At 55.3% G+C, this 13,634-nt stretch overlaps 1 protein-coding gene across 1 annotated transcript; it reads right to left on the bottom strand.

Annotated features, from left to right (window-relative positions):
- Positions 1-4,999: 4,999 nt before the first annotated feature.
- On the bottom strand, positions 5,000-13,390 carry LOC109692072 (aldehyde dehydrogenase family 3 member B2-like). Its single transcript, XM_074050255.1, has 10 exons — positions 13,147-13,390; positions 10,242-10,404; positions 9,624-9,734; positions 9,301-9,421; positions 9,098-9,183; positions 8,903-8,984; positions 7,834-8,220; positions 7,295-7,461; positions 6,602-6,701; positions 5,000-5,898 (listed from the first exon to the last, which is right to left on the bottom strand). Exons 1-10 carry the CDS (start codon positions 13,182-13,184, stop codon positions 5,714-5,716), a joined length of 1,440 nt encoding a protein of 479 aa, XP_073906356.1. The 5' UTR covers positions 13,185-13,390; the 3' UTR covers positions 5,000-5,713.
- Between the last annotated feature and the right edge of the window lie 244 nt (positions 13,391-13,634).

Genomic DNA, 13,634 nt, shown 5'->3' on the forward strand with positions numbered 1-13,634 from the left:
ACAAAGCAAGCTGAACAGCCTGCTTATGTAGCCAGAGGGGAAGTGACAAGGATGTCTACACCAGTCATGGAAATCCCCTCATATAAATGAAGACCTGTGTTTACACAATTATGGCGCAGTCTCCATCACCAGTCATGGCATTCCTTATGCAAATGAAGGTCTGTGTTCATACTAGTCACAGCACAGTCTCCATCACTAGTAATGGCATTGAAGACTTGTATTTGTACCAGTCACAGGTCTTCTGCTGGGCCATCAGGAAGTGCTCCCCCTCTGGCCTGGGTGGAAATGGCCAGAGGGTTATCTAGAGCTTGCCAAGGCTTGTGGCAGCAAAAAAAAAAAAAAAAGTCCAGTGTAAGCTGCTTGCTGGGCAGTTCCCTCTGGAACTGATTTGGTTTCAAAGTGCCCAGGGCTGATATGAAGGCAATATGGCCATCTGGCTGGGAGTCCTTTGCTCAAGGCAGCTGACCCCAGGAAAGGGTCTAGCAGCTGTCCACAAGCCCCCAACATCCCAGCACGTTTAAAGGAAAAATAAACTCTCAAAATGGGGCTTACAACAAAGGCTTATTATTAGCAGTGACTCAATAGTGTTTATCAGTGTTCTGTCCCAGTGCCCTAGGGAGAGGCGGGCTCCTACCACCTGTTTGGGCACACCTGATGAGAGGTGCACTGAGTGCTCTAACATCAGGGGATCTGTGGGGAAAAAGTGAGCTGGGGCTTGGTTTAAATTGCCTTAGTGAGTGCAGGAGGTGGTATTAACTTTAGGCAGTTGGGCAGGGAGCCCTTGAGCTTCATTTCCAGAAAGGAAGGGACCTGTGTAAGCAGCACTCAGGGGCATATGCTGTTTTTCTTCAGGTTAATATTCCACAAAGAGCAAAGAGCCCATATCTGACTGTAGGGAACAAAGGCAGGAATGGTCCCGAGAGCCACACAAAGAAAAAAGTAAGTTAGTCATATGCGATCCATGCACCCTAGCCACCACACAGCAGACCCCGATCGCACAAGAAGACTCCGGTTTCATTAGGATAAGTGCTCCCTTTGTTTTGGACACCTGGTACATCCAGTCATTCCTGCTGTTACACTGCTTTGACACTATCAGTTGGACCCAGAGATACTAAGTCTGGACAATTTAGTAAATTTGGGTCACTGTGTTGTGAATGTCTGTTTTTCTTGAGCAACCCTTTTATAAAAGGAGGGGTTTCATCAGATGCTTCTTTTGAGCTGGTATCCTGCCTTAAGATAAGTTTTTCTTTCTTTGCAACCAAGTCTCTTATCACAGGAGTCACTGGATCAGAGTCTTTCTTTCAGGTAATCCTTACTCAGTTCCCAGAGCATAGTGACCACAGTAACCGTGTGGGCCTGCAGGCCAGGGCAGAGGGAGAAAGCTGACTTTTTTACTGTAGGTTATAGCTCAGTGGAGGGGGTGGGGTGTTGGTGAAGCTTACAGCAAAGAAAGTAGTGCCTATGTGTTTTAAATCAGACTGTTACTAATATGAAGTTTAACTAGGAATTCCTGGCTCCTGCTTCCCATCCCTCCTTTCCCCTTATCTATCCTGCCTTGGACCCACTGTATATATATGGAAACCGAGACTCAGGCAGACACCTAAGGGCACCCTGAGTGTTGGAGGCAGAGCCAGAGTATCCAATCTGACCCCTTCCTGTCCCTGCTGTCTCTTCAGGGGGACTCGAGAAAGAGAAAAGTGAATTCTGCATCCACCCTTGGGGCTGGCCCTCCCACTGGGTTCAGCTATCCGCTGGCAGGAGCCAACGAGGGTCCAGAGGTCACTGAGAACAGAGGCAGGGTCCACCCACTGAACCGTGAATGGTCTGGTTACCCATTGCATACTGTATGCCAGGGGTGGGGACCTTAAAGTTTGGTGAGCCAGCCTGGAGGGTCTGGTGTCCTGGCCCCTCTGTGCTAGTCTTCCTCAAATCCTCTTGGATCACACTAAATTCGTGTGGCCTGGGGTGCTCTCCACTTTCCTGCCTTCCTCCTCCCTAGGGCCTCCTGGGGTTTGTGGGACCATGCCCCCATCAGGGCAACTGTTCCTTGGAGGGTAGCCTGAGGGGTGAGTGGAGGGTGAAGCTGGGCACCAAAGGCTCTTAAAAGCTTCCTGTAGGGGACACCCCTTTCTGGGGGCTGGGGTCTCTGCAGAGGGAGGAAAGAGGCCCATGCTGACGGTCTCTGGACCCTTCATTAGCAAGAGCCCTGGAGGGCAACCGACTGAGGCTCTAGGAGCTGGAGTAAATTGGCAAGGCTGTCCCCCTACAGGCAAGCCTGTCTGCCTCCCTCTCAGACCCTACTCTGCACTAACCAGGAGTCTCCAGGCCTGCTGTATGAGTCTGAAGCCTTCATCTTCATTCTGAAGGCTCACACAGGCTGCTGGGGTCCTATTGACTCATGCACGGCCCCTTGGGAAGAAAGGACCTGTTCAGCAAACCTGGCTGTTTTGGTGGGGACTGGGGACCAGGGCACTTCCTGCCAGGAGGTCTGAATCCCCAACTCTAGCGAGGGAAGGGTAGGGAATGCTTCACTTCCTTTGACTGGGGTCCAGCTTTCTCATATCTGTGGGTTTATAGACTAGAAGGGGGGCTAGGAGCCGATGCAGAAGCCCTCAGAAACAGCAGTCCCCCAGTCCAGGCAGAGTGTGTGTGTGTGTGTGTGTGTGTGTGTGTGTGTGTGTGTGCAAATGCGTGTCCAGGCACAGCAGAAAGGAAAATCTGGAAGCAGGCCTGCTGAGCTACACAATTTAGCCCCAGCAGGGAGAGTGGCCTCCCTGATTTTATCTCTTACCTATCCCTGACATGCTGTGTGACCTGGAGACAGTCAGGGGCCTCTCTGGGCCTCAGTTCCTAAGTGGGAAATGGTGGGGAGGTCCTTTTCCAGCCTGGAGCAACTATGAGGAGCAGACAGCAAGGGGCAGATCTGGCCTGGAAAATGGGTGCACGCAGAGCACCCCAGGATGAGTGAGGGTGAGGACGGTGGCACCGTGGGTATCAATGGATCCAATGTAGGTATCAATTTGCTCCAGTTAGGGAAACTGAGTCCCAGAGCCACAACCAACCCATGAGTTTATAGTGCTTGATCCAGGAGGGCCTTGTGGTCTGGGAGCCCTTTCCGAGGGCCACTGACCCGGTGGCTTTGGAGCCCTGCCTGTCTGTCCACCCTGCTGCTAAGGCCCTGACTCACTCTTCCAGCCAGTCTTTCACACCACAAGGCCCTTGGTGCTGTCTTGGTCAAGGTCCCAACAGCTCCAGGTCCTTAAGAGAAGCAGTAGCAGTTAGACTCCTCCACTGGGGTCTCTAGATAGCTTCTAGCTGCAGGAGGCCCGAGGCTCAGTCCTGGGTCCCACCTCTGTCCACTCCCTCTCAAATGACACCCCATCTACCTGTCGGTGACTCCCAAAGTCACAACCCAGATACAAGTGTGTGCACAGCTGCTCACCCGACTTCCTCCCCAGGACAGAAGCTCACACGAACACATCAAAAGCCAGCTCAGGGAAGACTGTGGGGCTGTTGTATAGGGTGTGTGTTTGGTCTACGGGGGCTGCTGAGGGGTTGGGGGGTGCTCAACAGTTCTGTGTTTCTTCAGGGGCACTCTGGCCGCTGTGTGGAAGCCAGCCCCGAGGAATGAGTCAGGTCAGACCAATGGGAATGTGGCAGGGTCCAGGCAGGTGACAATGGCCCTGCCTTGGGTGAGAAGTAACGAGATTCAAGACATGCCTCCTATGCAGGTAGATGAAGGGTACAGAATGGGCTGATGATTGGGGCATCTGGAAAGGTCCTTGGAGGGTGGGGTGGCAGATGGGGAAAGGACTGGCCTGGGGTAGAGGGGTCCACTGATGGGAGTTTAATGTGAGCATGTTGAGGTGGCTGGGTGGGCTGGATTAGGAGCCCTCGAAGTCAGGCTTTGACAGTCCACCAGCATCGCTAATTCTCAGGACCGTGTCTTGAGGATGCCGAGGTGGGGATGGCTTGGCCCCTTCCTCAGAGCTCTTATGGCTTGGCTGAGGAGAAGGATCAGGAAGACAAGGTGGCAAGACAAGACAGTGCTGTCTCTCACTGTCCCTCACACATACCGCACACCTGCGTCATTGATTCATTCACAGGCATCCAGGGTGCCAGAGAGTGCCTGCTTTATCTGGGTACTGTGGATGCCTCAGCAAGCCACACCCTATTTCAACTTCCCCTGATCTGTCTAGTGAACAGACCCTTTGTTGGCTGTGGGGGAGCCGGATTTCAGTCCATGGCACTCGGGCACAAGGGGAGTGGCATTTGTTCACAAGGGGCTCCAAGGTCCACGTGCAGAGCTGCAAGAAACGGACTCCCCACCCTCCGTCTCCTGAATGATATCAGGCAAGAGTTGGATCTCTGTGCTGCTTGACACGAGTACCTCCATCTTTGTCATGGCTGCATCAGCTCTAGGATGGGTGCTAAGGCAAGGGGACTGCTGCCCTTGTCACCACTCAGATGTCTCTTCTAGTACCTTCCCCACAGCGAGATCTGGTGTCCCAAAGCCCGTTTACACACCAGGTCTGAAGTCCCCTGCCCTCTCTGCTTTTCCACACTCTCACTGCAGCCTGTCCCTCCATTTCCCACCCCAGGGCCACCTTGCCTACTCCTTCCAGCTTGGTGTCCTGAGGTCTGGCAAGAGGGGGACTCACCCCTGTTGTCATTTTTCTCACTGTCCACTCTGGACTGTGGCCAATGACTACAGCCAGCTTTGCTGGCTGAATATGACCCCTGATTCCCCTGGGACCCTGGGACCAATCTCAAACCAGCTACCAGGACCCATCCATCCTCACTTCTGTATCTTTATTCATCAGCAAGTCCCGTTAAGCATCCCTCTGAGTCCACCATGTATCTCAACAATTCCCCCCAGGGAGTTGGAAGTCCATTCTTCCTTTAATTCCCACTAACTCAGTTTTCCCATGGATCTCAGGGGTAAGGAGCTCACTGAAACAAGTGGCTCTTAGGGTAAGGACTGGCGAAGGAGCAGAAGGCTGGTCCCAGGGGAGTAGACGTGCCGTCCACCCGTTCCCCACATTTATTGGTAAATCCCACCATCCCTCAGGTCCATTCCTGCTTTTCCATGTGAACTCAGTGCATCCAAGTCTGGGCCCCAGACCTCAGTTTTAATATGTCAGATGAAGTCACCAGATATTCTGCTGGCCCTGACCTTCTGGGTTGTGGCCCACACATGCAGACATGATTAACCAACCATGCACTCATTGGTACTGATTCTCACACAGTGTTCAAATCCTCATAGACGACATACTTCAGGCATCTACCAACAATTAGTCAGATCAAGGTTCAAGATCAGATCACTTCGGGTCAGACGTACCCATCCTTCAGGTAGAGCGGCAATTGCGGTGTTTGGAGGAGGTTCTATTTGTAGATCTGGCAAAAGGAGCCCCATTTAGCTGCAAAATCTGCCCAACCTTGGGGAGAAAGGCTCTCTGTCACCAGATCCATTTAAGTAGAGGTCAGAATCCTGCAGAGAGGAATTGGTGTGGAAAAGGACTAGAACAGCCACCCAAAGGTCCTTCCTAGCTGGAGGTCTACTCAAAAAGGCCCCAGGGGTGGGATCTTTGCATTCTGGGTTGGACGCCTGCCTTTTGGGGACCATCGAGTAGGTGAGCAACAGTTCAGGGTCTGGGCAGCCACGGGAAGCAGGATGGAGGAGTTGGGGTGGGTGTTGGAGGCTGCAGGGAATTCACAGAATGGTGCAGCTCTGGGAGCCCATGGCCCAGCTTATCAGCTGCTGTCTCCAGGGAGTATAGGGTGGGTACCGGATTTCTTTTAACTTCTCCAGGCCTGAGTAGGTGAGCAGACAGGAGCGGTGATGAGAGAAGGTGTCAAAGGAGAACTTGCCGTGGTACCTGCCCATCCCGCTGTTGCCTGCATGGACAAATAGAGTGAGGGTCTGAGCCTGCACCCCATCCCCCTTTGCATACCCAGGAGCAGTCACTGTTGGGCCAGAAGCCCACAGCTTGCAGGGAGCTCAGCAAGGGCCAAGCCATTCTAAGAACCATTTTACAGATAGGGAAACAGAGGCCTTGAGAGGAACTGGACAAAGGATGAGGGGGTTTACATCTATAACCCTAGCTACTCTGGAGATTGGGAGGCTCACAGTTCAAGGCCATCCCAGGCAAAAAGTTCTCAAGAACTCATGTCAACCAATTAAGAAATGAGCATGAAGGGGCAGGTCTGTCATCCCAGCTACATGGGGAGCATAAATAGGAGGATCATGGGACTGGAGGCATGCCTCAAGAGGTGGAGCACTTGCCTAGCAAGTGTAAAGCCCTGTGTTCAAACTTTAGTATTCCCCCTCAAAAAAAAAAAAAAAAAAAAAGAAGGATCGCAGCCCAGGCCAGCCTGGGCATAAATGTGAGACCCTATCTCAAAAATAACCAGAGTTAAAAGGACTGGGGACTTAGCTCATGTGGTAGAGCTTTTATCTAGCAAGTGCAAAGCTCTGAGTTCAAACTCTAGGACAGCCAAAAAAAAAAAAAGAAAAAAAGTTGAGCACTTGCTGGTCTGGGGTACCAAGCCAACCTTCCTGGGGTGGTGGATTGAGTGGTGGGGGAGAGCAGGGACTCACCAACTCCCCCCAGTGGCAGGGATGGTAAAGTCAGGTAGATGAAGCCTTCGTTGCCTGCAAAGGTGCCACTGCTGGTGCGCTCCAGCACCTGGTTCACTACCTGGGGGAGGTGGAGAGCAGCAGGGTGGTGGGCTCCTGTAGTCTGGGACAAGGGCTGGAGCCCCAACCTCCCCACTGAGGAGCAGAGGGGCTCCTGAATCTGCATGCCTTGCCCAGCTCTCCCTCTGCTTCTCATCATGTCATCTGAGCGCCCACTAGGGGGCACTGGACGGCTTTCAGGGATGGTTAGGGAAGACACTGGTAGTTAGGACCAAACAGCAGCCCAGGGACCCTGAGGCAGGGTTAGGGTTAGGACATTGTAGGAATGCACGGAGGTCCCATGGTGACCAACCTGGCCTGTGCTGTCCCCCAACCTCATCTGGGGCTCTGCTCACCATGGGGAACAGGACTCCTAGCACACCTGTCCCTGAAAGTAGAGGCTGCCAGACTGTTACAGACAGCTGGCCAGCCACACGCCTGGCAGGGTTGACTCTGCTTAAGACACCTCTACCAGGTGTCTTTGTACAGCATGCTGTGGCTTGGGTCAGTCATCCTTAAAGCATCTGCTGCTCTTAAGTACCCCCACCCCACCCAGGGGATGTGACCACTTCACACCAGTTTCAACCCCTGTCACCACCAGCCTCGCAGGCCCACCTGGCTGCAGTTGGAGAAGGCGTACAGGGCCAGCGGCTTCTCCCGCCGGTTGATGAAGTCAATGGCCTCGTCCAGGCTCCTCACGGTCACCAGGGGCAGGATGGGCCCGAAAATCTCCTCCTGCATCACTGGTTCCGTCTCCTGCACGTCCACCAGCACCGTGGGCGCTGTGGGCACAGGGGACAGCTCAGTTCCCAAGCTGTAGCCAGGATGCCGCGGGCAGGAGCTCTGACAGGGCCAGGACCCAGGTTCCAGGCCAGGAGTTCCGGGGTCTGACCTCCTGGAATCTGGACTCAGGATCTGAGGGTCTGGGGTCCTGGCCTCAAGGGACAGCAGAGGTGGGACAATTTTAAACCACCTGGGGTCTGACCTCAGCCGGACCAGCGTGTAGAATCCAGGCATCACTGGCTCAGAACCACAGTGACGTGGAGCGTTTGTGCTCTGGAATCGTGACACTGGGAGTCACGGACCCGGCCAGGGCCCCTCGGCAAGAAGGGGCTCAGCCCAGATGGGCTGTGAAAGGCAAGAAGGGAGCTCACCGATGTAGCGGTCGCTCTCATCGCTCTGGCCACCGATGGCCACGCGGCCACAGCCCAGCAGTCCCTGGAGTCGCTTGAAATGTTTCTGGTTGATGATGCGGCCCAGGTTGGGGGAGCTCTGGGGGTCGTCTCCATAGAAACGGGTGATGGCGCTCTGCAGGGCGGGCAGCAGCCGCTCCTGCATCTCAGGGCTGCACAGGATGTAATCGGGGGCCACGCAGGTCTGGCCGGTGTTGAAATAGCGGAAGAAGGCCACACGGTTGGCCACAGTCTGGGGGTCACAGTTGTCATCCACATAGCATGGGTTCTTGCCGCCCAGCTCCAGGGTGACAGGTGTGAGGTGCTTGGTGGCTGCGGTCATGACGATCTTGCCTACATGAGGGCTTCCTGGGGGCATGGAAGGTTACTAGAGTGGCTCTTCAGTCATCCTGTCCAGGTGATGGCCTCACCTGGGGGCCCTGCTCCTCCCTTAACAGGCGGTGGAGTCAGCTAGAGCCAGTCCTTCCTGACCTCTCCTTGCCACTCTGCCACCATGTAATCTGGGACCCTGTTCATCCCCACCTAGAACAGTCCCCAAGAGTCCCCAAGGGACTCAGAAAGGCAGGTGTTAAAGTAGTGGAACCAGGCCACGGGATTAGCCATGGTCTGGGGGTCACAGCTGTCATCCACATAACGGGTTCTTGCTGCCCAGCTCCAGGGTAGCAGGTGTGAGGTGCTTGGTAGTGGAACCCATGGCGATCTTGCCTACCCAAGGGCTTTCTGAGACATGACCCGTAGAGCCCATCCTCACTTGCCCTTGGTCAGATGGTCCAAACGCCTGACTTTGGCTGCATCTCTTTCCACAGTCCAAGTGTTGGCCTGCTCCACCTAGAGGGGTCTGTCTTCACTGTGGTCACCCTAGGATCCAATCTCTGAGATTCCCAGGGGGCCTGGCCAGCCTGCCCCAGCTGATTGGGACAACTCTGGCTTCAATTTGATCCCTGCCCTTGAATGTAGCCCCCTCCATTGCCTTTCCACTATGTTCTCTGCTGTCCTCTGTCCCTAAGATCCTGGCCAGGGCTGCCCTTACCTGTGAAGAAGATATAGTCAAATTTGTGTTTCAGCAGCTGTCCAGTCTCTTGGGGCCCACCCAGCACCACAGCAAAGCAGCTCTGCGAGGAGGGACAGGCAACTCAGGGGGTAGGCCAGGGGACAGTGGAACCTCCCCAGTGGTAGGGACAGGGGTGTGAGAATGCCAGGTGCTAATTGACAGGGCCCTCCGCACCTTGTCCAGGTATTGTGGCAGCAGTGTGACTAGCACTTTCTCTGTGCTCTTGCTTATTTCTGATGGTTTCAGCACCACGCAGTTCCCTGCAGGACAGAGAGGGAAGTGGTTCAGGGGACGCTGTCCTCACCCGTAGGACTCTGGAGGTCCTTGCGGGAAGGGATGTAGGCTGGGAGTTCAGGGAACCAGGACTCTGTATTCACCTGCCGCGATGGCCCCCACCAAGGGCACCAGAATGAGGTTCACGGGGTAGTTCCAGGGGGCAATGATGAGCACCAGGCCATAGGGCTCTTTCCGGATGAAGGTCGAGTCCAGCTGTGTAATCTGGGGCATAGGACTGATAGTGAGACGCTGTTGAAGACCACCCCAACCCCACGCCCCTACCTGTATGCCCGGGTCCTCAGCTCCCTGGGAGAGGGCGTCCTAAGTGGGAAGACTGGCTTTCCCTGGTCTCAGGGTCAGGAAGAGTCCAGGCCAGGGCTGCCCCGTGCCCAGTCCCCCTCCCCCTCCCACCACCAGGGCTCACCAAGTTGTTGCCCGCAGGTTCGTCTTTCATCCAGGCCTGCAGGCTCTTGAGGGCCAGGTCCACCTCGTTCTGGCACAGCAAGAGCTCGGAGATTTCTGATTCGAAGGCCGACTGTGGGGGAGGCGGTGTGGGGGAGTTCAAAGTCATGACCAAGCTGAGGAGTCTGTTGAGGGAGGGCATGAGGGTGTCCCCACAAGCATATGAAGATGATCAGAGGACAGCATGGTGGTCCTGTGGGAACTGCACACAGGCTGGTTGCCCAGACTCTGAACTCTGGCTACCTGGGCTCCAATTCTATGGTCTGTCATTGCCTGGCCTTTTGACCTCGGGCCAGTGACTTTACACGAGTGCTTCTGTTTCCCCCTTGATAAACTGGCAACAGCAATCAAACCTGCCTCACAGGGTGGCTGTGTGTGTTTCTGAGTCAGTGTCACACTGTGCCTGTCACACACTACATACCAGGGAAGGATCTGTTGAATAAACAGGAAAAAGTTGGGCACACAGCTGGTCAGATCAGATGTCAAGACCCTCCTCCTTAGGGGAAAAGGATGCTACAGAGGATGCAGCCCTACCTAGGAAGGATGCAGCAGCCCCAAGGCTGGACCTTTCTACCCTCACCTTGTGCAGGTCCTGGGCCAGTGCGTCCTTCAGCAGCTGCCTGTTGTCCTGCAGGAAGCGGCTCAGGCCCTTCAGCTGCTCAACCCGGAACTCGGCCGGCCTCGTCCGCCCCGCGTTGAAGGCCTCCCGCAGCCGCCGCAGTGTGTCCTCGACGGGGTCCATCCTGCCGGACAGGACAGCGTGAGCCGGGTGGCCAGGGTTGTCCCCATGTTTTTCGGGGATGCCCTCCAGCCACCCTGGGTCCTGTAGAAGCCCCAGTGGGGCCAGGTGCAAATGTTACATGGATCCTGTGTTTCTGAGAGCATCTGAATGTACAGGTGCCTGCTTTTGTGTGTGTGCAGCTGTGCGTGCATGAGCACCTGTGTGTGTATGAGCACCTGTGTGTGTGTGTGTGTGTGCATGAGTGTCTGTGGGTGTCTGTGGGTGTGTCTATGTGGACATCTTTGTGTCCTTGTGTCTTTGATGTGTCTGTGTGTCTATGGGGGTGTGAGAATTTTCCTTGGACTTAAGCCACATGCACCACGGCCATTCCCAAGAGCCCTGCCTCAGAGCCACACTGGTGAGCAGGAATAATCCCCACCAGGTGCCCTGGAGGCCGTGCTCCCATTAGCACACAGCTCTCCCAGGGCCTCAGCAGGTCACCATTTGAGTCAATGAAGCCTCAGCATCCACTGTGGACTGCGACCTCTGTGGACACAGTCCTCTGTGGTTAGTGTCCTTATGGACAGAGCCTGGTGCACTGACTGTCATGACCACTCTTCTCGGGTGCAAGGGGCAAGTTGAGCAGCCAGTGCCTGGCTTGGGGGAGCTGTCCCAGCTGGGGATGCAGGGAGGCAGGAACTGATGCTAGACGTGTTCCAGAAACACCCCCTTCCCCATCATGGCATGACCATCATTCCTGGCATGGGGCCTCCACAGTCACCTGAAGGAGGACACGGTAGGTGTCAGTGAAGTCTGCCCCCAAAGAAGCTCACTTCCCCTCTTTGCTAGATGGGAACCCAGGCCCACCTTTCCCGCAACCAGGGTTGCGGTGGCCCCACGTAGACCCGTGCCCAAGAAGCAGCTGGGCCTGGTGGGGCTGCTTGATTGTAGTCTCCTCCCCCAATCTGGGAGCTGGCACAGTTGGCCTTCAGCATTCCCAGGCCCCAGGTTCCAAGGCTCTGCCCCAGACTCCTGCCTGGAGTGCCAACAGCAGCCCCCACCAGCATCCCTGCCTGGTGCTCAATAGCTCCTGGTCACATCAGTCCTGCTCTAATTTCTTCCACAGCTCCCTAGTGTCTTCATGGAGCTGAATACCTCAGAGTCTGGGATGGGCTATGATCTACTGATGTCCATCCCAGAACCCTGGCCTCAGCATAGTCACGTCTTTCCTCAGTGATGCAGGGGCACAGGGAACCCCTGTGTACACCTGGTGAAATAATCCAGGACCAGCAGCGTCTGCCTGACAGATGAAAAGACAGACAGGGGATGAAGCCACAGAGCATCCCCAGATTGGGGAGTCGGGGTGAGGGGGGAAGACTGGAATGCTGGTTTCTGTCTCTCGTACAACATGCGATTTTGCCTCCTCCACCCCTGAAGGTGAGTGACACTCAGGGCTGGTGGAGCTGGGGGGAGTGGGGCTGGCTAAGGACTGCTGGATATTTATCCCACAGGCCCTGGCTGGACCCGAACCACACTGATAACCACACCAGACCCTTCTGGTGTTGCCTAATGATAAAATACATTCCAAGAAACGAGCCATTTGGCAACTTGGTCCCATCTGAGCATCAAAGAATGTACTTCTCCAACGCCAGATAGTAGAGCCCCCCCACCAAACACACACGCACTCAGCTATACTATAATCTCATTGGGTTACTGTTACTGTCACTGACTGACTGAAACGTCAGTCACACAGTACACGAGTAATTTTCATTACAGAGGGCCAATGTGCTGCAGGCTCCTTCCAGAGGCCGGCTGGAGCTCTACCTGCAGTGAAGATGCAAGAGGGGCCTCTCGGACAGACGGTGGGGATTCTGGATGAGGGACCAGCATGTGCAAAGACCTGGTGGGGCAGAGTTTCAGAAACAAGATGCAGCTGGGCCAGTTGACAGCCTGATGGGAACTGTCACACAGAGGGCTGTGCCTTATTCCAAGGGCAAAAAATACACTGTGGCACAAAGGCTGGAAAGAAGGCAAAGCTGGCACAAAGCAGCGAGTGCTTTGCCCTCATCATCTCATTTAAGCCTTTCGGGTGCTATTAGCACCCATTGTAAGAATGTGGCAACTGAGGCACAGAGGCCAGCTGAGCAGCCCCCTCACAGCTGCTGAACGAGGGGTCCAGTACTGGCCCTTGAGGGCCCACATCCCTCCCACTCCCACCTGTGCCTGGAGTACTTTATTACCTCCTCATCTTTCTACACCCTCCAGACTTTCTTCGAGAACATCCTACTTTTAGAACCAGCAATGAACAGGGAATGTGGCTTTTTAAACGTGAAACCAGAGACTCAGCATTGGCCTCACCTCCCAGGAAGTTCCCTCTTTCCTGACTCCCTGATCACAGCCCTGCCACATTCTCATCTGTCCAACAGAGCTGCCTTCTCCCCTAGCCCCGGGTACTCCAGAGAGGATCTGGGCTGTCCCCACCCCTGGCTTCCAGGGTGCTTCCCAGGAGGCTGTCTGTCACAAGGAGGAGAGCCACAGAAGGACAACCGATCTGAGGCCATGCAGCACAGACAGGGCAGGACAAAGCCATGCCTCTCTCTTGAGCCCCCACATCTGGCTGCTGCATTGCAGTCCCAGGCCCCTTGGTGGTCTCGCCCCCTGGACTGCTGGCCCTGCCCCTCTCCTGTGACCCCAACCTCTGGCCCCCTCCCAGGGCCTGTTGTCCTAAGGCCTCTCTGCCCCTGGCCCCTGCAGCCCCACGTACCCCAGTGTAGGCTCCGAGCCTGGACCCTTGGCTGACATTACGCGTCTAGATGTGGACTCTGCTCCTCCGTCTCGCTCCTGCGTCTGCCTCTGCCACTCCTCCCAGGTGGCTCCAAGACCCCACTAGACTTCCTTGCCCACGCCTGGCAATGGAGTGATGCCGCCCGGGGCAACCTGACAGCTGGGTGGGGCGCTGCCTCCCGGTTCTCAGGCTTACCCCTTTCCCAATGTCTCCCTGGCATAGCTGGCCTGAAACAGGTCGGGCAGGATGTGCTAGCTTGCTTTGTGGGCCTGTACCTGCAGGAACGGCTGGCAGGGACTTACCTGGCAAAAAGAAAAGTTCTGGAAGGCGGGTGTTCCAGAAGAAGGAGGCCCCTGCACTAAGTCCTTATGTCTGTCCCCCACCACAGTCAGGGTGTCCCTGTCCAGATTAGCAACTGTGGCTCCTTCATTCTCACGTTCATGTGACCATTTGGCGTACTTGAGGCA

The sequence above is a fragment of the Castor canadensis genome, chromosome 1 (assembly GCF_047511655.1).
Source record: "Castor canadensis chromosome 1, mCasCan1.hap1v2, whole genome shotgun sequence".
Taxonomy (NCBI): Eukaryota; Metazoa; Chordata; class Mammalia; order Rodentia; family Castoridae; genus Castor; species Castor canadensis.